This window comes from Lagenorhynchus albirostris, chromosome 20, assembly GCF_949774975.1.
Source record: "Lagenorhynchus albirostris chromosome 20, mLagAlb1.1, whole genome shotgun sequence".
NCBI lineage: Eukaryota > Metazoa > Chordata > Mammalia > Artiodactyla > Delphinidae > Lagenorhynchus > Lagenorhynchus albirostris.
In genome coordinates, this window is record NC_083114.1 from 32,561,467 (window position 1) to 32,588,503 (window position 27,037).

General features: G+C 35.4%; 1 protein-coding gene across 6 annotated transcripts in view; it reads right to left on the bottom strand.

Moving 5' to 3' along the window:
* Positions 1-27,037, bottom strand: part of BCAS3 (BCAS3 microtubule associated cell migration factor) — a 570,722-nt gene that overhangs the window by 411,715 nt on the left and 131,970 nt on the right. For all 6 annotated transcript variants that reach the window (XM_060135888.1, XM_060135885.1, XM_060135887.1 and 3 more), the window contains exons 10-11: positions 14,088-14,164; positions 8,828-8,911 (exon numbers count right to left, since the gene is read on the bottom strand). In XM_060135888.1, the coding sequence (XP_059991871.1) occupies positions 8,828-8,911; positions 14,088-14,164 (161 nt within the window). The remainder of the gene's footprint in view (positions 1-8,827; positions 8,912-14,087; positions 14,165-27,037) is intronic.

Consider the following 27,037-nt stretch of genomic DNA (forward strand, 5'->3'; position numbering starts at 1 on the left):
AACTAACTCATGTGCATGTTTTCTTTTATGTGAATCTCATCTGATTATTCTCATAACCATTAAAAACAATCATGTTAAGTAACGGGGTTTTCTCTTTTTGTCCGAAAGGGAAGAAAGTGAAAACAAAGAGAAAATTATGTGATTCATAAACACATTAACATATCTAATCATTAGAGCCAAAATAAGTTGTTTAGATTACATGGACATATCAGAAATTATGTATGATACAATAGACACATATCCTCATACTGTGAGGAAAAGTTTTTATTAAAATACTTCAAATTAATCTTCAATACCATGACTTGCTCTTTTTAAAATAATTATGGACCTATATTCTAGCATATGCTACAGCTAAATTTTAAAATGTATATTATATATACAGCATTTCAAATATTAATTTATAAATGCTACTAGGCAAAAACATGTTGTTTATAAAGGCCTAAATGTAATTTAAACAACAAACAGATGGAACTAAAAAAAAAACGAAACAGGGCTTCCCTGGTGGCGCAGTGGTTGAGAGTCTGCCTGCCGATGCAGGGGACACGGGTTCGTGCCCCAATCCAGGAAGATCCCACATGCCGCGGAGCGGCTGGGCCCGTGAGCCATGGCCGCTGAGCCTGCGCGTCCGGAGCCTGTGCTCCGCAACGGGAGAGGCCACAACAGTGACAGGCCCACGTACCGCAAAAAAAAAAAAAAAAAAAAAAAAAGAAACATACATAATATATGTATTATTTTACTGTAGCTACGTTCCATGGAAACTTGATTATGAACTCAGAAATGGTTAAGGCTCTTTAACAAAAATGATCTGGATAGATATCTTCAAACACCTCTACTCTTTAAAGAAGAGAAAATTGAGGCTACAGAAGTTAAAGAAAATGGCAGCTCAAACAGCCAGCCAACGACAAAGCCAGAACTCAAAACCAGGACTATCTCCAAACCACTATCCAGTATTGCCTTGTAATCTATTCCTGTTACTACCTGTGATCTCACACACTTCATGAATTCAGTACACAAATGCATACTGGGAAGGAGAAATGAAAACCGTAATAGTGTATCCTAATAAATACTTAAATAAAATAATCAGCAAAGCCATTTGCTGAATTCAAGCAAAATGATATAACTTACAGCTGACTGAAACCAAGAAAAAGCCACAAATCAATTGTAACTATTTTGTTTAGTGCTAAAAACTCAAACTGCAGTGATTATAAAACACATTAGTGCTCCTCAATTAGCAGCCAAACATTTATTTCAATAATTCACAAGAAATGACTTACACAAAGTCTGTTAGTGTTGTCAAGAAAGCCTCTGAAGGACCAACAAAACCAGGCGCCACAGTATATTGATGTCAAAAGCGGGCCAGGAAGCCTGATTAACCTCTGAGATGCTTCAGCTGATGTACTTACTCCATTAATGCTAATGGAGATGCTCCCACTTAAACGGAGCTATCCGTTTATCAAAGGAATGCCTTTCAGGTTTAAAGTCTTTAATTGTTTATCCTCCCTGTTTGCCCTTGAGCTAATTATTTCATGCTCTTATACCAATGAAAAGGAATAAAACTAAAATAACTGGAGCACACAGAAAGTGGAAGTAACATACCAAAGCAAACCACAAGATAAAGGGAAAAGTTAATAGAAGAGAACTAGGAAAAAAACTCCAGAAAGAGGGGAAAAAGAGTAGTATATTTCAGCGTTAAAGGCTAATATTACAGAAAGAGTTAATGATGCTTCTAAAAAAAAAAAAACAACAACTTAGGACTATTGGTTGGGTCTTCTTATCAGTGGACAAAAAATTAAACCCAAAATTTAACAGTCATCAAATCTTTACTTTGTATAGTAAGTAACATGACGGTACTATCTATCATAGCTCATTAACTTTCAAATAAGGTCTAACGCAGGGTGTGAGAGAGGGGTGCTGGAAGCTTTCTACATTAGTAAAGACCTTTGCCTCTAGGAGAAATTTGTTTCCATGTTAGAGTCATATCAGCAAGCACTAGTGTCCTCACAATCTGAAGAATATTACAAGAATATTCACATAACTAATCTGTACTGTAAAGTGCTGAACATAAGACTATAACGAATGTGTCAGATAATCTACTGTGACCAAAAATTCAAATGAGCATGGTTCTTATTCTGTTCTGTTGCAGACAGATTTGCCAAAGGGTCACTAGTCATCTTTAACCTTTCTCAGGCCATATCAGTTGTCCTCCCTATCCATTAGGACTAATGGTGCTGCTTTCACAAAAGCTGTTAGTTGTCATTAAGAAGTTATCAGATAACAGGAGAAAACAGGCATTTTTATTAAATCAATTTACAACGCTGGGGTTAAAACACATTAAAAGGAAAAATCAAATAAAACAGTTATAAGGTAACTAGAATATATGGACCAAGATTTAATAAATATTTCAAAATAATCCAATTTGAACAATTTCAATATTAAACTTCTTCCTTCAATACGACCTCAGAGAATTTTTCACTATTATATTCTTTATAAGGAAAGCCAAATTATTTGGAAAGATGAATTTTAAGTGCTATTTGAAAATCCAGCAAAAAAAAAGATTATTTCTTTTAAAGAGATCCAAACACATATACAATTAATATAATTTATACTTACAATTGTAATGTAAGACATAAAAGAGAATTAAAAATTTAATAATTATGCCTTCTATATAACAATGTGGTTAACCTATATGAAGCCACATGAGAAGCTATCAGAGAGAGAACAATATTAATGATTACTCTGTCAAAAGAAGTGTAGCATTCTTTTTTTTTCCAAATTCATTATTACATTTATTCCATTATTGAATTCATTTATTGACTGCTACATATTGGGTTTACAGAAATGAACAAAATATAGTCCCCGACCTCAAGGAATTCACCATCTAGTGGGAGAGACTAATAAACTGACAATCATAAACAATTATACACACACACATATGTTACCAAACCAGGTTCATCTTGCCCAACACACAGCAAGCCAAAAAGCTGAGACATCGAGGTTTGTAGCAAAGAGAAGTTTTCTTCACAATATAGCCAAGCAAGAAGACAGGAGAACAAATCTCAAATGCACCTCCCTGAAGGCAAGGGGCTCAGGGTATTTATGTGATAAAGAATAGAGAAGCAGGGCGGTCTGAGGTGTGGGGAGTGTGGGAAGCGTGGGGGAAAATGATTGGGAAAAAATGTACAGGCATAACAAAGCTACAGGTCTCTCTGCACATTCAAAAGGTCATGGAGCAGACCCTTGCACAGGCCCAGGTGAAGGGTAGGTGGCCCCATCCAGTCTTTTTTTCTTTTTCAATAAAAGTGTTTCTTTCATTTTTTTTAACTTTACTTTTTTTATACAGCTGGTTCTTATTAGTTATCTATTTTATACATATTAGTGTATACATGTCAATCCCAATCTCCCAATTCACACCACCACCTCCCCACCCCACTATCCCCATGTGGTGTCCATCCGTTTTTTCTCTACATCTGTGTCTCTATTGCTGCCTTGCAAACCGGTTCATTTGTACCATTTTTCTAGATTCCACATATATGCATTAATATATTTGTTTTCCTCTTTCTGACTTCACTCTGTATGACAGTCTCTAGATCCATCCACGTCTCTACAAATGACCCAATTTCGTTCCTTTTTATGGCTGAGTAATATTCCATTGTATATATGTACCACATCTTCTTTATCTATTCATCTGTCGATGGACACTTACATTGCTTCCATGACCTGGATACTGTAAATAGTGCTGCAATGTACATTGGGGTGCATGTGTCTTTTTGAATTGTGGTTTTCTCTGGGTATATGCCCAGTAGTGGGATTGCTGGGTCATATGGTAATTCTATTTTTAGTTTTTTAAGGAACCTCCATACTGTTCTCCATAGTGGCTGTATCAATTTACATTCCCACCAACAGTGCAAGAGGGTTCCCTTTTCTCCACACCCTCTCCAGCATTTATTGTTTGTAGATTTTCTGATGATGCCCATTCTAACCGGTGTGAGGTGATACCTCATTGTAGTTTTGATTTGCATTTCTCTAATAATTAGTGATGTTGAGCAGCTTTTCATGTGCTTCTTGGCCATCTGTATGTCTTCTTTGGAGAAATGTCTATTTAGGTCTTCTGCCCATTTTTTGATTGGGTTGTTTGTTTTTTTAATATTGAGGTGTATGAGCTGTTTATATATTTTAGAGATTAATCCTTTGTCCACTGATTCATTTGCAAATATTTTCTCACATTCTGAGGGTTGTTTTTTCATATTGTTTATAGTTTCCTTTGCTGCGCAAAAACTTTTAAGTTTCATTAGGTCCGTTTGTCCATTTCCATTGTTTATTTTTGTTTTTATTTCCATTACTCAAGGAGGTGGATCAAAAAAGATCTTGCTGTGATTTATGTCAAAGAGTGTTCTTCCTATGCTTTCCTCTAAGAGTTTTATAGTGTCTGGTCTTACATTTAGGTCTTTAATCCATTTGGAGTTTATTTTTGTGTATGGTGTTAGGAAGTGTTCTAATTTCATTCTTTTACATGTAGCTGTCCAGATTTCCCAGCACCACTTATTGAAGAGGCTGTCTTTTGTCTATTGTATATCCTTGCCTCCTTTACTGAATATAAGGTGACCATATGTGTGTAGGTTTATCTCTGGGCTTTCTATCCTGTTCCATCGATCTGTATTTATGTTTTTACGCCAGTACCATATTGTCTTGCTTACTGTGGCTTTGTAGTATAGTCCGAAGTCAGGGAGTCTGATTCCTCCAGCTCCGTTTCTTTCCCTCAAAATTACTTTGGCTATTCAGGGTCTTTTGAGTCTCCATACAAATTTTAAGATTTTTTGTTCTAGTTCTGTAAAAAATGCCATTGGTAATTTGATAGGGATTGCACTGACTCCATAGATTGCTTTGGGTAGAACAGTCATTTTCACAATATTGATTCTTCCAATCCAAGAACATGGTATATCTCTCCACCTGTTTGTATCATCTTTGATTTCTTTCACCAGTGTCATATAGTTTTCTGAGTACAGGTCTTTTACCTCCTTAGGTAGGTTTATTCCTAGGTATTTTATTCTTTTTGTTGCAATGGTGAATGGGATTGTCTCCTTAATTTCTCTTTCTGATCTTTCGTTGTCAGTGTATAGGAATGCAAGAGATCTCTGTGCATTAATTCTGTATCCTGCAACTTTACCAAATTCATTGATTAGCTCTAGCAGCTTTCTGGTGGCATCTTTAGGATTTTCTATGTATCGTATCATGTCATCTGCAAATAGTGACAGTTTTACTTCTTTTCCAATTTGTAGTCCTTTTATTTCTTTTTCTTCTCTAATTGCCATGGCTAGGACTTCTAAAACTATGTTGAATAACAGTGGCAAGAGTGGACATCTTTGTCTTGTTCCTGATCTTAGAGGAAATGCTTTCAGTTTTTCACCACTGAGAATGATGTTTGCTGTGGGTTTGTCGTATATGGGCCTTTATTATGGTTCCCTTTCTGAAGAGTTTTTATCATAAATAGGTGTTGAACTTTGTCAAAAGCTTTTTCTGCATCTATTGAGATGATCATATGGCTCTTATTCTTCAATTTATTAATATGGTATATCACACTGATTGATTTGCATATATTTAAGAATCCTTGCATCCCTGGGATAAATCCCACTTGACCATGGTGTATGATCCTTTTAATGTGTTGTTGGATTCTGTTTGCTAGTATTTTGTTGAGGATTTTTGCACCTATATTCATCCGTGATATTGGTCTGTAATTTTTTTTGTTGTATCTTTTTCTGCTTTTGGTATCAGGGTGATGGTGGCCTAGTAGAATGAGTTTGGGAGTGTTTTAATAAATGTTTCAAAATAATCCAATTTGAACAATTTCAATATTAAAATTCTTCCTTCAATACGACCTCAGAGAATTTTCCACTATTATATTCTTCATAAGGAAAGCCAAATTATTTGGAAAGATGAATTTTAAGTGCCATTTGAAAATCCGGGGTGGGCAAAAAAGATTATTTCCTTGAAGGAGATCCAAGCACATATATAATTAATATAATTTATACTTACAATTGTAATGTGAGACATAAAAAAGAATTAAAAATTTAATAATTAATCCTTCTATATAACAAAGTGGTTAACCTATATGAAGCCACATGAGAAGCAGTCGTCAGAGAGAGAAAAATATTAATGATTACTCTGTCAAAGAAAGTGTAGTATTCTCTTAAGGAGCACATACTACATGGCTTTTTAAATATTCTCCATGTTATATATCTCATGGTAATATATCATATTACCTAGAAATTATTAAAATGGTAAGAAATAATAAGAAGAAATTTTATTTTCTATTTTCAGTAATGACAGGCTAGGTAAATCAGATCAATCCTACCAATGAAAACAAGTAGGAAAACCGGGGCGTTTATTTTTCTTTAATTCTGCTTGAAGTTACTGAATATTGAACAAAATAGTGATGAGTTACTAGGTCAAAATCCAAGAGAACAAGGAAATCCAGACATGTGAGCTGGTATTTAGGCCTAAATGCACAGGATGATTCTAGAGGGGGCTTCTAAGAGACTGAGTAGTGCTTTTGATAGACTTGTGGAACTAGGTAGTCATGTTCAAGGGGGTCTACTTTCCCTGCATGCTTTGGGTTGAAACATAAAGGGACATACAATAGAAATAAGAGTGAACCTGTAGTAATCAGGATCTTACAGCTATTTCAGGTGACCTTTATTTAAATAATTTAAGTAATCTCAATCTGTGAAATTGGATTAAGATGATCCAAGCCTAGATCTCAAACTCACATCTGTTTCTACAAATCTTTTTTAAAAATTCTAGCAAACAAGGAGTCAAGACATCATAAATGAGAACTAACAGTAAACAACAAAACACAACTAAAAGGGAGCCAGATAGTGAAATGATCAGAAACAGACCATGTCTACTATGTTTAAATAGTTTGGCAATTTGAGAAAAACTGAATTCTAGAGAACCAGAAACTATCACTATTTACTAAAATGTTTTATCAATGCATATATGTTCGATTTTATCAAACGCTTTTGGTGCATATATTGAGATAATTTGTATCATTTTCTCCTTTATTCTGCTAATGTGGCAAATTACACTCACTGATTTTTAGTAAACCAGCCTTAATTGTGGAATTATCCCAAATGGATTATGACACATTATCCCTCTGTGTATTTTTTTTTCCTGCTAGTATTTTGTTTAGGATTTTTCCTATCTATGTTAATGAGCAAGACAGGACTATAGCTTTCCTTTTTTCATAATGCTCTTGTTAAGTTTCAATATCAAGGTGATCTTAAATCATGAAACAAGATGAGGCATAACCTGACCTTTTTATTCTATAGAAGAGTTTTCATAATATTGCCATTGTTTATTCTTTTTTTTTTAAACTGAATTATAGTTGAGTTACAAGACTGTGTTAGTTTCAGGTGTATGGCAAAGTGATTCCACTACATATTTTTTTTCAGATTATTTTCCATTATAGGTTATTACAAGATATTGAATATAGTTCCCTGTGCTATACAGTAAATCCTTATTGTTTATCTATGCCATTGTTTATTCATAAACATTAGATAGAATTCTCTGGAGAAGGTATCTAAATATGACAGTATCTTTGTGAGATTTTTCTTTCCTTAGCAAAGTTTTATATCCACTTAGACAACAAAGTACAGGAATTATAAGTGTACACCATGATAAATTTTCACAAGTGAACATACTAATATAACAGGAGTGTAATCTATAATATAACAGTAAAAATTATAAAGTAATATATTTATAACTACACTACTTAATTATGGAAGTCATTTTTATGTTCTTATCATGGAAAACTGGAACTAAGTCGGCTAAATAACACTGATGCTGCCTAATTACTCTGTTTCAGATTTCTCTTCACTGAAATAACCATAATTTTTTCATACAGAGGAGAAAAGTAAACCATTCTTATAAAGATTCTGAAATCTAAAATATATGGGGCTGTAAGCAAAAAGCCATTCAATAATTCCCTTTGAGTGAAAAATATGTAATGCTTCTCTCATCAAACCACATCATGTAAGCATTTGTGATCAGTCTTGAAGTATTTTTGTATTTGTTTTACATAAAACAGTGTGACCTTTGATTCCCTCCCTGTGGTTTGTTTTAAACTGTTGTTCTTTTCTGAATAGTTGTGCTTTCTATTACATGCTGTCATTTAGATTCACTATGTCATCCCTATTATTAGAATTGTTTTGTTGTATACTTCACAATTCAAAAGGATGGTGATTATAAGGATACCTTATAATCAGCATAAAGTTTACGAGCCATCATCATAATTAACCCTCGCACATACACAAAAAGAACTCACTTGACAAACATGCAGGGGGCAGCTCTGTGACATGAAAGGATCTTTGAATGTGCCAGGGATTTCACTCAAGTTTTGTTAAGGAATAATATTTTTTTTTATGTCAAGAAGATTCATAAATGTTCAAAAATGCAAAGGGATGTCAGTATAGGTAGAATGATGCAAATCACACACATACACACACACACACGCACACACACAAATCCAGAAGTTACTACTTAAAACATGTAAAGCTTCTTTCCAAAGTAATTAGATTACAGACTTTGACCTAGCTAACAGACTTAAATATTTTAAATTGGATAAATACAAACCTTATAATCATTACAATAGAATATAAAGTATGACTTAGGAAACTTAAGAGATTAAATACCTAATCATTTTAAGTCACCAGTTCTCTTGAGTGACAAAATAATTCTGACTTACTTAAGTTTGTTCGACCTTTGCAAATGAAAAGGGACCGTGATAATTACTCCACAAAATCGTACCTCCTAGAGACTACTGGATACTTACTTTAGCAGCACTAATGACTGTGGCAGTATAAGACTGAATGTTGTCTCCACAGGCTCCACCACGGGACTGATGACATCGAATCAACTGGAAAGAGAGAGAATGACCAGAAAGTTATTTCTATTAAACTGTTTAACTCTACAGGCTCTTAAGATAGAGCTTATTTACCATGCAGAATGATGGTGGTGGGTGGGAATGTTTGCATGAGTGTTTTCCAGACAAACAGCTAAAAGCCCTGCTGAGACACTTTTACCCCTTTTTATAATCTACTAGTGCCACTCAAGCAGTTTCATGCTCAAATACAATTTTTAATTACAAGATGAATAGTCTTTAAGAATTCATAAACTCTGAAATGGTAGGATTTGAGATCTGGCAGGCTTTCCACAAATAAATTTTAGAAACATAATCAAAGGACTTAGCCATGACTTCCTAACATTAAATATTTAACATGCTAACAAACTGGAGGTTTTGTCCTCTTAATTCCTACATAAAGATTGTAAAAGGAAACTTTAAAAAACAGACAAAAGAATGTGCCGTATTTCCATTTTCAATTGTGTTTGTGGGGAAGTGGCACAAATTATGCATAAATCAACTATGACACATAATAGCTGTCCACTTCAGAGGGCTCACCAGTTTTAACATTAGAATGAAAAAGACATGCCCTTATTCATAAATAAGTAAATCAAACTGTCAATTTCCAAAGTGAATCAGTAGTTTGACATGCATGATTCTCTCATGTACTGAGCAATTAACCAAGACTAAATTCTCCACTGCTCCTACACTTCTAAATTTAAAGAAAAAATAGAAAGAAAAAGAAAGAAAAGAAGAAAGAGAAAGAACGAAAGGGAAATAAAAAAATCATTAGCCAGATTTTTACACTTAAAATTTTCAATAAAACGGCAATAGTAGACTATTAGAACAGCTCCACATTGTGATATGAATATGAATTCAGAACAAATCTTCCTCTCCCAAAATATAAAAACAAAAAAAATGTTCTATATAATTTAAAACCAGGTCACTTGATAAAGATTAATATGTGAAACTTTTATTCTTTTATTATAAAATCAAACTTTTCTTCATCACTGATTTGTATTTAAAAAAAAAAATCCCTTAAGACAATAGTGCTGTGGAATTTTCCAAATCGCAGGTGACTGGCAAATGTAGTTTCACACGGGAAAAGAGGGAGCTTGAAAAGTGATCACTTTAGCTAATAAAAAGAATCTCTCTCACTTACTCACCCAGTCACTCATTCATTCATTCACAAATACACATTTGAAGAATTATGAAAATTATCCCCTCTGCTGCCTTCTGAAGCATGTGCAAGGAAAGACATATCCTAGAAACACTATCTTTTCCCTGCTTCAGGTAATTAAAATAACCAAGGAAAACAAGCAATACTATCACCTTTTCAATTCATCTAAATCTGAGTCAGCATTTCTACATAAACATAACTAAGCCAGAAATTTCTTTAAAACTTAGACTCATTACAAAAGTTATATTTGCATCTCAGTACATCAAAATAAAAGATAAACCAGAAATTTCCGTAGTGCAAAAATCTATCATGCCCAAATCCCAGGAAATAATGGTAAGTGAAAAAAGCGACATATAAAAGACCATGTATATAATGTTATCTTTGGGGAAATAAAGGGAAATATAAATATATCTATATAACATATGAGAAAATATATACGCATATAAATAAATATAAAGACAAATGTATACAATTATGTATCAAATGAAAACTGTAACAATGAAGGAAGGCAGAAAAAGGGGGATAAAGGACAAACTAACTAACATAACCTATGAACACAGTATTTGATTGCATACCTTCCATTTTAGGCAGTAATGAAAGCAGAGAAAATTGCAAGAAAATCCTGAACTCTTTGTAGTTGGTTTGATTTTTGCAGTGGTATGAGCAAGCAACTCTGTAATTACTTTTTGGCATTATAGGATTGAAGAAATGAAGAAAACGTGCTGATGTCATGGTCTCCTATCCAAAACAAAGGACATACAAATAGGAAACGGGGGACAAAAAGAGAGAATCCTGTGGAAATACTAATATGACCTCTTCATTTCCAAAATGTCCATGTGTATATGGGTATACATGGGTGCACAAATATGCATATATGTATATTTGCCTCTTTATGTGTATAATAAGTGTGTGTGGATATATAACATGCATATTTCTAAACTTTGTCCACTGAAAGAGTCTAGAAGCAAAAATACGCCAGTAACAATGAACACATCTACTGGACAACAGCTTAGTATCTAATACCATTGCCCATTAAAAAGAAACAGTAAAATCAGAAGAAGATGATTCCAGGGCTGAGACAAGGCAAGTACAAGATGGACCTGGACTTATTCTTATGATAGCAAGTAAGGAAATTATTTTTTTTTAATTTTGATGAAGCCACAACACAATGTCACAAGAAGCAGACTAAAGGGGCTCTCATTGGTCAACTCTGGCATAATTTGAAAACCAAAATAATTAAAGACAGAAAAAAATTAAAAACTACTTAAAAAATAGGAATCATTAACCCCTATCAAAAATATAGATACAGGAAGATTTAAAAAGAAGGGAAAGTTCTTGATTATGATAGAAAGCCAAATGCCTACAGGTAAATGTGTAGTGGGAAGTGGAAAACCATTAATTTGCAATCCTCATAGTAAAGACTGGTTCAGGCAGGAATCATCAATGGATGCTAAAATTAGGTAGGCTAAGATTTTGATAAAATGCAGGATATAAGCATGCTCTTTCCACATTATTAGTTACAAGAGGAAAAAATAGTACTTATTCAGTACAGAAACTGGACAAGACCTTGACAAAATTAGCATCACCAATAAAGGACAGACATATACCATGTGCCTCCAGATGTGACGCTGTGGGAAGTCCAGAACAGCACTCATACAATACTATAGTATTCCAGACAGAAATACATAACCCGAATATAATCAAGAGAAAACATCAAAACACTGAAAATAAAAAGCATTCTACTAAAAAGAATAAGGGGTAGATGTAGGGGGCTGTAGTCTTCAAAATTACCAATCCTGTAAAAGATAAAAAAAGAAGGGACACTCTTACAAGATATAATACCTGATCCTAGACTGGATCTGCACTATAGGAAAAAATTTTCTACAAATGATATGATAGGGTTAATTGACAAAATTGGAACATGGATGCTATAATAGATAAAAGTAGCTTATCAATATTAAATTGGCAGACTTCCCTGGTGGCGCAGTGGTTAAGAATCCGTCTGCCAATGCAGGGGACACAGGTTCAAGCCCTGGTCCGGGAAGACCCCACATGCTGTGGAGCAACTACATCCATGCACCACAACTACTGAGCCTGTGCTTTAGAGCCCGCGAGCCACAACTACTGAGCCCACATGCCACAACTACTGAAGTCCACGTGCCTAGAGCCTGTGCTCTGCAACAAGAGAAGCCACTGCAATGAGAAGCCCACGCACCACAACGAAGAGTAGTCCCTGCTCACAACTAGAGAAAGCCCGCGCGCAGCAATGAAGACCCAACGCAGCCAAAAATAAAATAAATAAATTTTTTAAAAATTAAATTGGCTGATAACTTAAGTATTCTGGGGTAATGTGATATATGCAACTTACTCTGAGATTGTTCAGAGGTCAACCTAAGTAAAGAGTACATGGGTATACTTTATACCATTTGTACTCTATTAATTCTTGCAGGTTTTCTGCAAGTCTTCCAAGTTAAAAGTACACTTAAAAATAGGCATTGAAAAACAAACACAATCAAGATAATATGGCCTCTTGGTTAAAACTGTAGTCAAAGAGCATTTTCACTGAAAGAAACTGTTGCTCCAAAATTTAATTTCTGCAGTTCCACACTCAGCCCAAATGCTACTACAATCAGAAACTGTTAACAAATACTAGCTCTTATGTAATACCATGGAAACACATTTATCTGGAAATATTTCTTCCAAAGGATGGTACAACCATCTGATTAGTAAACTCCTTGTGAATGCCACTACACGTCCTGGTCTCCGTATATAACATTAGATATTACTGACACGTATCTCTACAAAGGCAAAGGCAAGACAAAGGCAAGACAACTGGCACACTTTGATGCTATGCATCTATGAAGGAAGTTTTTTCCATAAGAAAATAATATGTAACTATTTGCATAATACCTACAATCCTAAATGAGTAGTTTCCCACACATCACAATAAATCTGCAAGAGCCAAGGGACAATGTATATATCTTCCTCTTGGAAGTCTTGGATGTCTCCGGCACTCAAAGAAATTTCCTACAGACATAATCATTAGAAGATACCATGATGTCAGCACACTGAATTGTATGCCTCTTGTCTTATTTGAAAAGAATGAATTTGAAAAGTGATATACTGGATAATCCAGAGAAAGAAGAGGGTAGAGTATAAATACAGCATTCACTAAAATGCAAAATACCTATATGTAGCGGACAGAATTCTGGAAAAAGCATCAAGGGATTCATCCAGAAAAATAAATTCCTCCAGTAGTTTCTTGATTTTGTGAATTCCAGAGGCTAGAGATATACTGTGGTTTCACCAAATAATTGTTGTACTTACCATATCCAGACTTGTGTCAAGAACTCTTCAATACATATTATTTCATATTATTCTCAATATACAGTAACCATACAAACAAGCAAAAAGGGAACAAAAAAATGATCTTCTTTGAAGTCTGTAATATTTTTTTAGGTTTCGTTCTATATTCATATGCAGGGCACTAAATGGCATAAAAAGGGATTTGCCCTTTGCTTTGAACTAGACATAAAAAAAGTTTCAATGTATAAATATAATATCTTCATTTACTATGATGACCTTAAGAGATAAGTGAGATTGATAAATAACAACAAATGGCAGAACACTTGTTTAGATTTAAATGTACACATACAGTTGAAGTCCATTAAATTATTCTATGCCTCAGGTTCCCAACCTACTACTAAAGACAGAAGTCATTCCTGCCTCCTGATTTCTAGCTCCACAGAAACTCCTGTGATGATATCAATGCTGTGATTTAAAATTAATGGAGTAAAGTTCTCTATATAAAACTAAGCCTGGAAAAGTAAGGCTGAGTCCAAATATTGATCCTGAGCAATAAGATCAGACAACTGGGTGCCCAATTAAAACAAAAACCAAACCAGAGAAAACAAACTAGTAAGTTAAACATTCATTATTGGTTGTTAATTACCTTTGGAAAACTCTTCAACACTTGCTCCATTACAAACATTCCAACACGGCCCTGCTTACCTTGTTTTCTGCATAAGCAAGCCAGCGGCTCCCAAGAGCAATAGGATTCATGTTGGGCCCGGGACAAGGGTAGCAGCCTGAAAATTTTCAAATGGCAATGTAAGAAATTTAATAATTTCCGTTGGTGCATCATATTTTGATGCCATAAAAACAGAATAATCAAATGCTTTTATTTTTTCAAGTCTCACATAAAATTCCCATAACCTAGTCATTATTTTAATAGCTAAAAGAGGTTCATTTTTTTCTCCTCTACAGTTTCCTTTGGGTTTTGACTCTGTTCCAATAAGAAATAAATCTGGGAAGAACTGGTATTCACTTTTCGCAAAAATTGGGCATTTTATACAGTTATTCCTGGAACAAGAGAGAGAAGCCAAGAAGAATCATTTAAAAATCATAAGCCTACAATTTCATAAGTCTAGCAAAACTGTTTAGAGAAGAAAGAGAAAGGATACAATTGGCTCAGGAATTTAAGGGCAAAGATAAGAAAGACATAACCCTAAAATAAAATGACAATAACAGGGGCAGGGTAGAACAAGTAACTTAGGTGTGGAGCTAATGGGGAGAAGTAATCCACAAAGGGTGCATCAGGAGATGTTGGGGAACTAATTTACATAATCCTATGCATTTACATTAAGCATTCAATTTCATTCTTCTTACTTTCAGCCCAGCCAAAAACAATCTAGTAGGTAGGATTATTTTGTGGTTCTCCAATTTCAAAAAAAAAATCACACATTCCTGACAGTGGTCACCAACACCATGGAAACACCAATGCCATCTTCCCGAACTCCACTAAACAAGACACAACACAATTCAGTCAAGTAAGTGATATCTGTCATCCGTGAGGGTCTCATCTCCCCTTCTGACTATACCAGTAAGGTCTCTGAGTATAATGTCCTCATCTGTCAGCTACACAAAATAATATTACAGGGTTTCACAAAACTGCTTTTAAGGGACTACTCAAAGGAGACTGCAGAATCAAAGAACACAAAAAGCCTAACCTAAAGAATTCCTTGTTTATCATTCCACAAGTATCTGGTTAATATTTTCACAAATGTTTTTCCCTAAAATGTACACTAGCGGATCAAACTGAGGTTATCTATTTCATAGTTTAGGTCTCAATTTGGAATCTAAACTTATACGAGACAGGTTTTTATAAAAATAACCTTTTCTTCCCATGACAAAAAACAAAACAATACAAAGAAAAACAGCCAAATTGCATGAAACACATGAGCGTACCAGGAAAAAATAGCTAATCTGAATAGCATGAACAGCACACCTGAAAATACCTTACCCAGCAGAAAGTCTCAGTCTAGTGCTGATCCTAAGAGGAATAGAGTTATCAATGAATGAATAACTACTTTGACAAGTACTGTCAAAAATAAAAATAGGCTTCCCTGGTGGCGCAGTAGTTGAGTGTCCGCCTGCCGATGCAGGGGACACAGGTTCGAGCCCTGGTCCGGGAAGATCCCACATGCCGCGGAGTGGCTAGGCCCGTGAGCCATGGTCGCTGAGCCTGCACGTCCGGGAGAGGCCACAACAGTGAGAGGCCCGCGTACCGCAAAAATAAATAAATGAATAAAATAAAAAAAATTTATATGTTCTGTAATATATTTATTTATCTTTTTGCTTCTTTATTTTCTGTCTTCCTCCCACTTGATTAAGGTCGTGTTTGTGTCTTTTGTTCACAGTTAAATCTATACTGCTTAGAATAATACCTGAAAAATAGCTTAATAAATGTTTGAATAAATTAAACAATGCACCTAAATTAATCAAAGCATATGTATAAGACACACTTGCAAAAAAAAAAGTCATCTACAGAAGAAAATTTTTCAAATATTTTTCAAGTATTGTGCTTGCCTATTCTTTAGGTTAGGCTTTTTGTGTTCATTTTAAAGCCATTTTTTAATAGAAATCTTCCTTAATTGTACATACATGCTTGCCTGAATTCAGAAAGCCTTTGAGTAGCAATCGTGGTGATTCTGAAATAGTAATGCCGTTGTGTTCACAGCCACTAGAGAAGCGCAAGTCGCTGTTGCTTTTGTTACTGCTAGTTTTCATTTCAGCTCCTTCAACTCCATCTACTTTGAGTTTTCTTTTTTCTTTTTTTTTTCGCCACACCGAGCAACCTGTGGGATCTTGGTTCCCTGACCAGGGACTGAACCCGGGCCCTCGGCACGGAGTCCTAACCACTAGACCACCAAGGAATTCCCTGAGTGTTCATTTTTAAAGAAGATGAAGATAATAATCCTAAGAGAAAATCCATATGTCATACAAAATATAAGATGTAAGTTTTCTAATGTTTCACTCATTGTTTAAAAACTTTTTTTGTATTTCAGGGTTTAAAGTGGTGTGTTTGGAATGTTTGGATTTCTGGAAAATCAGCTTCTGGGTAACTGTGATGTTACTATAATCACCGAAGGCATATTATGGACACATATTATGGACATATACATAGAAAAAAAGGTCCACTAATATAATACAAAGATAACACACTCTAATGTATATATCACACAGTATTTACATAATAGATTTCATTATGACACCCACACCTAAATGTACTTTTTTCACACCAAAATGTACTCTTATATAAGTGTATATACATAGACCATATATACTTTCAGAACTGGAGAAATGAGCATAAACACTGTCTATAAGAAAATTTCCCCTTTTAAAATGTCATGAAAAAAATAACCAAATAAAAAACAGAAATAAATACCTGTGAATTGTGGCATTACATTAGAGGCAGCTAATCTCCTGAACTTTAAAGTCAACATAATCTAACTCAACCAACTCCGATAACTATTTTGCCTCAACAGATCCTAATAATATATAAGTATACCTGCCTTCCAAATACTAAAGAATACTAAGAAAAGATGTAGTTTACAATTCTCCATTTCACTTTTTGAGTCAATGTTTTTAGAAAGCTAGTGGATCTCAAGAATTATAGTGTATTGGAATGAAAGCAAATTGTTTTTCTGCTCTCCAAAAAACATTTTACAGCTGGAATCAGCAGACCATCAGCCTCTCAGCACTATCCCAACTTTATAAGCATGACTCCTTTAAAGATTAACCATTGCCTCCAGCTAAACTCTGAAAACAAGTGAAGAAAAAAGAAACAAAAAACAACAAAAAAAACACAACCCAAACCTCTATATACTGGGACTAATTCTAACAAGGTTACAATGTTTGTGAACAAAGTAAAAGAGAGCTGGATATTTTAAAATATCAGGTTTCCAAATTTAAATAAAGGTAAAATCCACAAAAGGCACGCTACATGAAGATGATTCTATAACTAAAAGATTCTTGAGACTGATGCAATTTTACATGGCATCCTCCCAGAATGTTGGTCCTAGTGGGGAGAAGACCTGAATTCATTTTGAAAAACAAAGGATTTAACTACTCTCTGTAACACCCTGCCTTATTTTTCTTGGAAAAGACAACTCAAAAGATTTCAGACCTTTTTCGAAAAAACAGATGTCTGCATTTATGGTCAATTGGCTTTCAACAACGCTACCAAGACAAGTCAATGGGGAAAGAATAATCCTTTCAGCGAATGATGATAAGTCAACTGATATCCGCATGCAAACGAATGAAACTGAACCCTGGCCTCACACTACATACAAAGTCGAAATGAATCAAAGACTAAAGCTAATGTATTAACCTCCTGGAACAAACCATGGTAAATCTTCATAACCATAGGCAATGCTTTCTTAGATATGACACCAAAAGTACAAGTGATAAAAGAAAAAAATAGATAAATTAAACTTCATCAAAACTAAAATCTTCGTGCTTCAAAGGACACCACCAAGAAACAGAAAAGACAACTCAGAGAATGGGAGTTGGGCAAAACATATATCTGATAACTGACTTGTATCTAAAATATAAACAGAACTAGTATAACCCAATAAAGACAAATAAATCAATGTAAAATTTGACAAAGAAGATAGAAGATGAGCATATGAAAAGATACTCAGCATCATTAGCCATAAGGAAATGCAAATCAAAAAAAAAATGGTACTGATGAACCTAGTTGCAGGGCAGGAATAAAGAGGTAGATGTAGAGAATGGACTTGAGGACACGGGGTGGGAGGGCTAAGCTGGGGCGAAGTGAGAGTAGCATCGACATATATACACTACCGAATGTAGAACAGTTGGCTGGTGGGAAGCAGCAGCATAGCACAGGAAAATCGGCTAGGTGCTGTGCGATGACCTAGAGGGGTGGGATAGGGAGGATGAGAGGGAGGCTCAAGAGGGAGGGGATATGGGGACACGTGTATGTGGCCGATTCGCTTTGTTGTGCAACAGAAGCTAACACAGTATTGTGAAGCAATTATACTCCAATAAAGATCTATCAAAACAAAGTATAAGGGACACTCTTGCACTGCTGGTGGGAATGTAAATTGATACAGCCACTATGGAGAACAGTACGGAGGTTCCTTAAAAAACTACAAATAGAGCTACCATATGACCCAGCAATCCCACTGCTGGGCATATACCCTGAGAAAACCATAATTCAAAAAGAGTCATGTACCAAAATGTTCATTGCAGCTCTATTTACCATAGCCAGGACATGGAAGCAACCTAAGTGTCCATCATCAGATGAATGGATAAAGAAGATGTGGCACATATATACAATGGAATATTACTCAGCCATAAAAAGAAACGAAATTGAGTTATTTGTAGTGAGATTGATGGACCTAGAGTCTGTCATACAGAGTGAAGTCAGAAAGAGAAAAACAAATATTGTATGCTAACACATATATATGGAATCTAAGGGAAAAAAAAAGGGCAAGAAGAACCTAGGGGTACGACAGGAATAAAGACACAGACCTACTAGAGAATGGACTTGAGGATATGGGGAGGGGGAAGGGTAAGTTGTGACAAAGTAAGAGAGTAGCATGGACGTATATACACTACCAAACGTAAAATAGCTAGCTAGTGGGAAGCAGCCGCATAGCACAGGGAGATCAGCTCGGTGCTTTGTGACCCACCTAGGGGGTGGGATAGGGAGGGTGGGAGGGAAGGAGACGCAAGAGGCAAGAGATATGGCAACATATGTATATGTATAACTGATTCACTTTGTTATAAAGCAGAAACTAACATACCATTGTAAAGCAATTATACTCCAATAAAGATTAAAAAAAAAGTATAATCAGATACTACTTTGTCAGATACCAACAGGATATATATAATCTTATTAACAATCATTGGTGAGAAACTGGAACCCTCATACACTGCTGGTAGGAATGTAAAATGTGCAGTCACTGTGCCCAACAGCTCTTCAAATAGTTAAGGATAGAATTACCATATGACCCAGTAATTCGACTCCTGGGTACATACCCAAGAGAAACGAAAACATATCCACACAAATACTTATATCCAAGAGAATCAAAAATAGATGTCCCCATAAAAACCTTTCATTTATGAAAGCATTATTCATAAAACCCCCAAAATGGAAACAAACTAAATGGCCAGCAATAAAAAGAAATGACGTATAATATTCCACTGTCAGGATACTCCACAGTTTATCCATTCACACACTGAAGGACACTTTGGTTGCTTCCACTTTTGGCAATGTGAATAAAGCTGCTATAAATATCTGTGTGAAAGCTGTGTGAACATAGTTTTCAACTCCTTTGGTTAAATAACAAGAAGTGAGATTGCTGGATTGTATACTAAGAGTAGGTCTAGTTTTGTAAGAAACTGTCAAATTGTATTCCAAAAGTGGCTGCACCATTTTGCCTGCCCACCAGCAATGAGAGTTCCTGTTGTTCCACAACTCTGACAGCACTGGTGTTCTCAGTGTTTTGGATTTTAGACGTGTGATGATTATCTCATTGTTTTAATTTGCATTTCTCTGATGACATATAATATGGAGTATCATATCATATGCTTATTATTCTTTGGTGAGGTGCCTGTCAAGAGTCACTGGCCCATTTTTTAATCAGGTTGTTTATTTTGTTCTTGCTGAATTTTAAGAGTTCTTTGTATATTTTGGATAACAGCCCATTATTAGGTTTGTCCTTTTTTTGGAGTATAGTTGATTTACAATGTTGTGTTAGTTTCAGGTGTACAGCAAAGTGAATCAGTTATACATACATATAACCACTCTTTTTTTAGATTCTTTTACCATATAGGCCATTACAGAGTATTGAGTAGAGTTCCCTGTTCTACTGTGTTGTACAGTAGGTTCTTATTAGCTACCTATTTTATCTTATTTTTGGCTGCGTTGGGTCTTGGTTGCTGTGCATGGGCTTCCTCTAGTTGAGGCAAGCAGGGGCTACTCTTCGTTGCAGTGTGCGGGCTTCTCATTGCGGTGGCTTCTCTTGTTGCACAACACGGGCACTAGATGTGCGGGCTTCAGCAGTTGTGGCTCACGGACTCTAGAGCACAAGCTCAGTAGTTGTGGCACATGGGCCCAGTTGCTCCGTGACATGTGCGATCTTCCCGGACCAGGGCTCGAACCCATGTCCCCTACATTGGCAGGAGGATTCTTAACCACTGCACCACTAGGGAAGTCCTAGTTATCTATTTTATATATAGTAGTGTATATATGTCAATCCCTATCTCCCAATTTATCCCTCCCCACCTTATCCCGTTAACCATATGTCTGTCTTCTACATCTGTGACTCTACTTCTGTTTTGTAGAGAAGGTAAGTTCATCTGTACCCCTTTTTTCAGATTCCACACAAAAGCAATATCATGATATTTGTCTTTCTGTGTCTGACTTAACTTCACTCAGTATGATAATCTCCAGGTCCATCCATGTTGCTGCAAATGGTATTATTTTGTTCTTTTTTTATGGCTGAGTGATACTCCATTGTATATATGTACCACATCTTCTTTATCCATTCCTCCGTTGATGGACATTTAGGTTGCTTCCATATCCTGCCTATTGTAAATACTGCTGCAGTGAACACTGGGGTGCCTGTATCTTTTCAAATTATGGTTTTCTCCAGGTATATCCTAGGAGTGGGATTCCTGGGTCATATGTTAGTTCAATTTTTAGTTTTTTAAGGAACCTCCATACTGTTCTCCATAGTGGCTGTACCAGTTTACATTCCCACCAAGAGTGTAGGAGGGTTCCCTTTTCTCCACACCCTCTCCAGCATTTATTGTTTGTAGATTTTTTTGATGATGGCCATCGTGACTGGTGTGAGGTGACACCTCATTGTAGTTTTGATTTGCATTTCTCTAATAATTAGCAATGTTGAGCATCTTTTCATGTGCTTTTTGGCACTCTGTACGTCTTCTTTGGAGAAATGTCTATTTAGATCTTCCACCCATTTTTTGATTGGTTTGTTTTTGATATTGAGCTGCATGAGCTGTTTGTATATTTTGGAGATTAATCCCTTGTCAGTTGCTTCGTTGGCAAATATTAATTTGTCTATTACAAATATTTTCTCTCAGTCTGTGGCCTTTCTTCTCATTTTCTTGACATTGTCTTTTGCAGAGCATAAGTTTTTAATTTTAGTGAAGCCCACTTTATCAGTTATTTCTTTTGTGCCTTTGGTGTTGTATCTAAAAAGTCATCACCATACCCAAGGTCATCTAGGTTTACACCTATGTTATCTTCTATAAATCTTATACTTTATGTATTACATTTAGGCCTGTGATATTTTTGGAGTTAATTTTTGTGAAGGATGTATAGTCTGTGTCTAAATTCAGTTTTATGCCCGTGAATGTCCAGTTGTTCAGTACCATTTGTTAAAGAGACTATCTCTGCTCCATCGTGCTACCTCTGCTTCTTCATCAAAGATTTATTTCTGGGCTCTCTATTCTGCTTGTCTATTCTTTTGCCAATGTCACACTGTCTTGATTACTGTAGCTTTATAGTAAATCTTGAAGTTGGGTAACAACATGGAGGAAACATGATATTATTCATTGAAAGAAGCCAATCAGAAAAGGCTACATACTATGATTCCAACTATATGACATTCTAGGAAATGCCATGGTTGCTGGGGGGAATGGGAGGGCAGAGATGAACAGGCAAAGCACAGAGGATTTTTAGGGCAGTGAAAATACTCTGTATGATATTACAATGATGGATATATGTCATTATACATTTACCCAAGCCCACTGATGTACACCACCAAGAGGGAATCCTAAGATAAACAATGGACTCTGAGTGATAATTATGTGTCAGTGTAGGTTCATCAAGTGTAACAAATGTACTACTCTGGTGAGGGATGCTGATAATGGGGGAGAGGGAGACTATGTATGTGTGGGGCTGGGGTTATATGGGAAATTTCTGTGTCTTCTGATTAATTTTGCTGTGAACCTAAAACTGCTCTAAAAAATATAATCTTCTACTATGTTCAGTGAAAGACACAAGTCACAAAAGACCACACACTGAATGAAGTTCAAAAAGGACTATGAAACCCTCTCCAGAAAGAATAAGCACATAAAATATTAAATATCATTTCAGAGATTTATTTGACCATCTTACTCCTGATTAATGACCCTCTTAAGGTTCCATGAGCTTTGAATTTAAAACTTGATTTTATTTTTGCTTTATTTTTTATGTATATGAAACAGAGTAATGTCATTCAAAGGCTCAACGGGTTCAATGGGTGGGAATTATGTGCAGAAAATATGAAAATCACGTTAGTTCATGGCATACATGTTATTTAGAGTCCACTTTATACTGAACACCTGCCTGGGCTCTGAAAACACCATGGCAGCTTAGTCTGTCGTATACAGATGGGAAACCAAAAGAACAGGGTTTTAACTTGAACTGGTCTTAGATGCCACATTAACCTGCCAATCTCTTCTTATCAATGTTACAAGCTTGCTTAGAAACATAAAAAGAAAGGTTCCTCTTCCCAAAATTAAAACTAATTTTACATTTTAAAGATCCTTAAAATACATTCCTTATTTGTAATTCACCATTAACATAAATGAAAAATACACATTCTAACCCTAAGAAATAACATTAGGATTGTAAGGAATAAATTTTCCTCCTCAAAGTAAAAACAGAAGCCAGTGGAAAGAGTTACTTCCTATACAATCCTTTGGTCTCTCTGGAGACTTCATATCTGCATTTAAACTTAAGCACACTGGAAATGACTGCTAATGACATCTATCAGTCTTGGTCTTTTGTTTTCTTAATCATACGTGGGTTTTGGATTTCCACATCAGACAGCTGCTCAAGGCCACCTTTTCTGTACAGCCAAATACGAAGGTGTCTCCTTTCTCATCATATTGGCTGTGTTCCCTTTCCAGTTCTCTATCAGCTCTCTTTACCTGACCCTTCCACCCTGTGGCACAAATTCCCATGGTGCTTTCTCTGATGGACACAGCTGTCTCTACTTATTTTACAGTCTCATCATTGTGTTCATACACAATTTAGGCAATCATGATTGTATTACACAAGAGCTTTTCAAACTCTTTTAGAAATTAAATGCTTGCATGAACAAAACAATATCCTCATTAAGAATCTGTCATTCTACATGGGCTTTAGTACTAATTCTTTAATAACTAGAAACCAATCAATGGGGGAAAAAAACTAAATGGGCTACCACGAATGCTATTCTCAGTATGCCTATAAGCTCCCCTGTCCTCCAATCCCTATATCCTGTACTTCTCACTGTCCCAAGCAAAACTGGCTTACAAGCATGGAATAACCCAAATTCAGAGAAACACACATAACTTATACCATGCTTCTTTCCACCTGCCAAAAGTTTCAGTCTGTTTAAAGGAATGGGGATGGGGGTGGGGGTTGCAAAAATTAGGGGAAAATAAGCTTATTTAAAGTTAGGAAATGGCTCCATGTGTTCCTTGATTTTAAATATTAAGTCTTGCTCAATTTTTTTCAAAATGTTGATAAAAATCCCTTAAGGTGAAGTTGTATTTCAAAGAAAAGAAGCTAAATTTCTTCATACAAGCATGCGTTAAATATCATCAATATCACGAACCTAACAACCCTTGAATAAATCTGGTTTATAGGGTTTTCAAGTAAAGTAAAATAATATGTAACTAAGAATGGTGAGAAAATGGAAGTATGAAATGAGATATATAACTACTATTGGCCAGAGTATTATAGATGAAGGGTTTGGGGAGATCTGCTGTGAAATGCTACAATGAACGGCATTCAGAGTGTGAGGAGAGAAATCACAACTTTTGTTGTTCTTGATGCTTTCTGGACTCTTTTTTTAATGTAAACTATGTATTTAAATATAATATAGATAAAGAAGTACCCAAGTCAACAAAGTAAACATATGCGTGCATAAAAGCAGCATCCAAAACAAAAAACAGGACATTATAGAATCCCAAAAGCCCCTTCTCATACCCCCTTCCAGGTTACGCAGGTGTGTTCTGACAACGATACTAGACATCTATCTTCAAAAGATATCACTGGATTTTAACACATAGTTTATTACACTTATTTCCATCATTTATCACCAAGAAATGACAGTTGTACTTTTATACTACCTCATTTTTCAACATTTAACATACATTTCAGACTTAAAGAAATCCATACTAAACAGACTTCATGGCATCCTCAAGCCACAAGACCCATTTTACAAGCAGTACAGTCACAGAATAAGTGATAATCCTAATGAATCAGAAATTACTGAAAATTCACTACTGTGGGCTCCACTCCACTTGACCAGGACTTGCTGCATGCCACTTATAAAGCACCTGACTGCAACACTAGACACACTAGTGATCCTTCCAGATCTCTTCTTCCTATCATGAACAATTCACACAATATGAGACTAATATTTTAATAATACTTGTTTCAACTGTTCAGTAGTCCAGCAATACAGAGGGAAGCATTTGGGACTATATGGCAAAGATCCTAAAACAATATTAACGTGTAAAAAAAAAAAAGCACACTCATTTTTATCAAACTCAATTGATATTTTGTGCTTCCTAAAGGCTTAAAAAACAGAAGCTCCTGCTCCTGAAAGGGGAAACAATACTCCAGATACTGGAGAGATATTCAAGAGCTAATCACTACAAAGGTATAATTTTCAAATAAACTCACACTTCAGAAAAGCTGTGTACTTAACTCCAACATGAAAAAGAAACTTTGTTCATATATGCATTCATATATTCATTTCTTTAAATACCCACCAAATTTATAATTCCCAGTTTAAACCTATCATCTAGAGATGACTAGAAGTCATCTCTAGAAGTCATCTAGAGATGACTACTGATCCTATATGAATAACTTTCTTCCTTATCTGATAACTTTTGATACAGTTGTACTACATTCTCAACGCTTTTGGCTAGCTAAACATCTTGGAAAAGAACCACTGATACTTTGAAAGTAGAAATAGTTGTGATAAATGTTTTCATCTTTAGCAAATTGAGTTTTATTATTGTAAGAACCAAAAATAAGCATCAGAAATATTTTTAAGTTAGCTAGAACAAATGGATATATTATACCTTGCATGACGGACCTACTTCCTTAATCCAAGTCAAGATGAATAACTTCGCTCTCAAGGAAATTACTATATAGCGGCAAAGACAGAACAAGTAGACAGAAGACACATACAATAACATAGAAATTAAGTGTCTTAACAGAGGGAAAAATTACACTATAAAAGCATTCCCAAAGGGTATTGGGTAAAAAAAGAGGTCTGTAATCTAATAAATCTAGGAAATATTGAAATATAGTAAATAAATTTAAACAGATTAAAATGCTAATCACCACTGGCATCCTCCAATAGAAGGCAGCATTTCCTAAGTTTATTTGACCAGGGCATCCTGATTTACACAGCATGTTGAAGGTCTACTGTTCTGTGGATAGATTTTGGGAATTGCTATCTTTGGGGATTTAGAAGAAGGAGAGGCTTCCTTAAACTAAGGGGATCAGGAAATACATCATATAAGAACTAACATCTACACTGGGGCTAGAAAGACATGTAGGATTAAGTCACTGTGGAAAGAGAGACTGCTAGTGAAAAGGCCATTTCAGGCAGGAAAACAGAGCACTTGCAAAGAACTGAGATTTATGAGTGGCTCCAAGAAAATGTAGCATAAGCAGCATGAAAATGGGTTGTAGAGATAAAGATTTAGCAAGGACACTGGATTTTGATAAAGAAGGTTTTGTATGCCAAAAACCTTGAGAGTTCAGTTGGAAGGAATGTACAAGTTTACACTTGTTGACCACAGTTACATCAAGTAAGGCCTTTGTTCCAATCAAAAGACCTCAGAGTTTAGATGATAAATTATTTGATCAATTGGTAATACAGAAATAATGATTTTGTAAGTTCTTATCATTTAAATATAGATAATAGATTAAATTATATGTCAGGGATATGCTTCAAAATAATTTGGGAAGGGTATAAATGAAAAAGATTGTCCACAAGTTGGTACTTATTGAAACTAGATGATAAATACATGGTGGTTCATTATACTACCGTCTTTAAATAATTGTATATATTTCCCCAAATAAATTTTTTTAAAAAAATAACATTTAGGGACTGTCCTGGTGGCACAGAGGTTAAGAATCCGCCTGTCAATGCGGGAGACACGGGTTCGAGCCCTGGTCCAGGAAGATCCCACATGCCGTGGAGCAACTAAGCCCGCGAGCCAAAACTACTGAGCCCACGTGCCACAACTACTGAAGCCCGCGCGCCTAGAACCCATGCTCCACAACAAGGGTAGACCCCGCCTGCCGCAAACAGAGAAAGCCCGTGCGCAGAAACGAAGACCCAACGCAGCCAATAAATAAATAAATTTTTTTTAAAAAAGAAAAAAGGCATCAAAAAAATAACACTCATAGGAAATGAAATGGTATATCTATGGCTTTAGTAATTTAATAAAATGCAATATTTTTGCCATATCACTAAATGACTAATGTTTATCAAATAAGCAAAATGACTGAAAATCAAAGGTTCATTTCACCATTTTAACGTGACTAAAAATTCATCTTTCTACAAGAACTTCATGATTTCAAGTAAGACTGAAAAGTAAGAAGAATACATACTATAGAC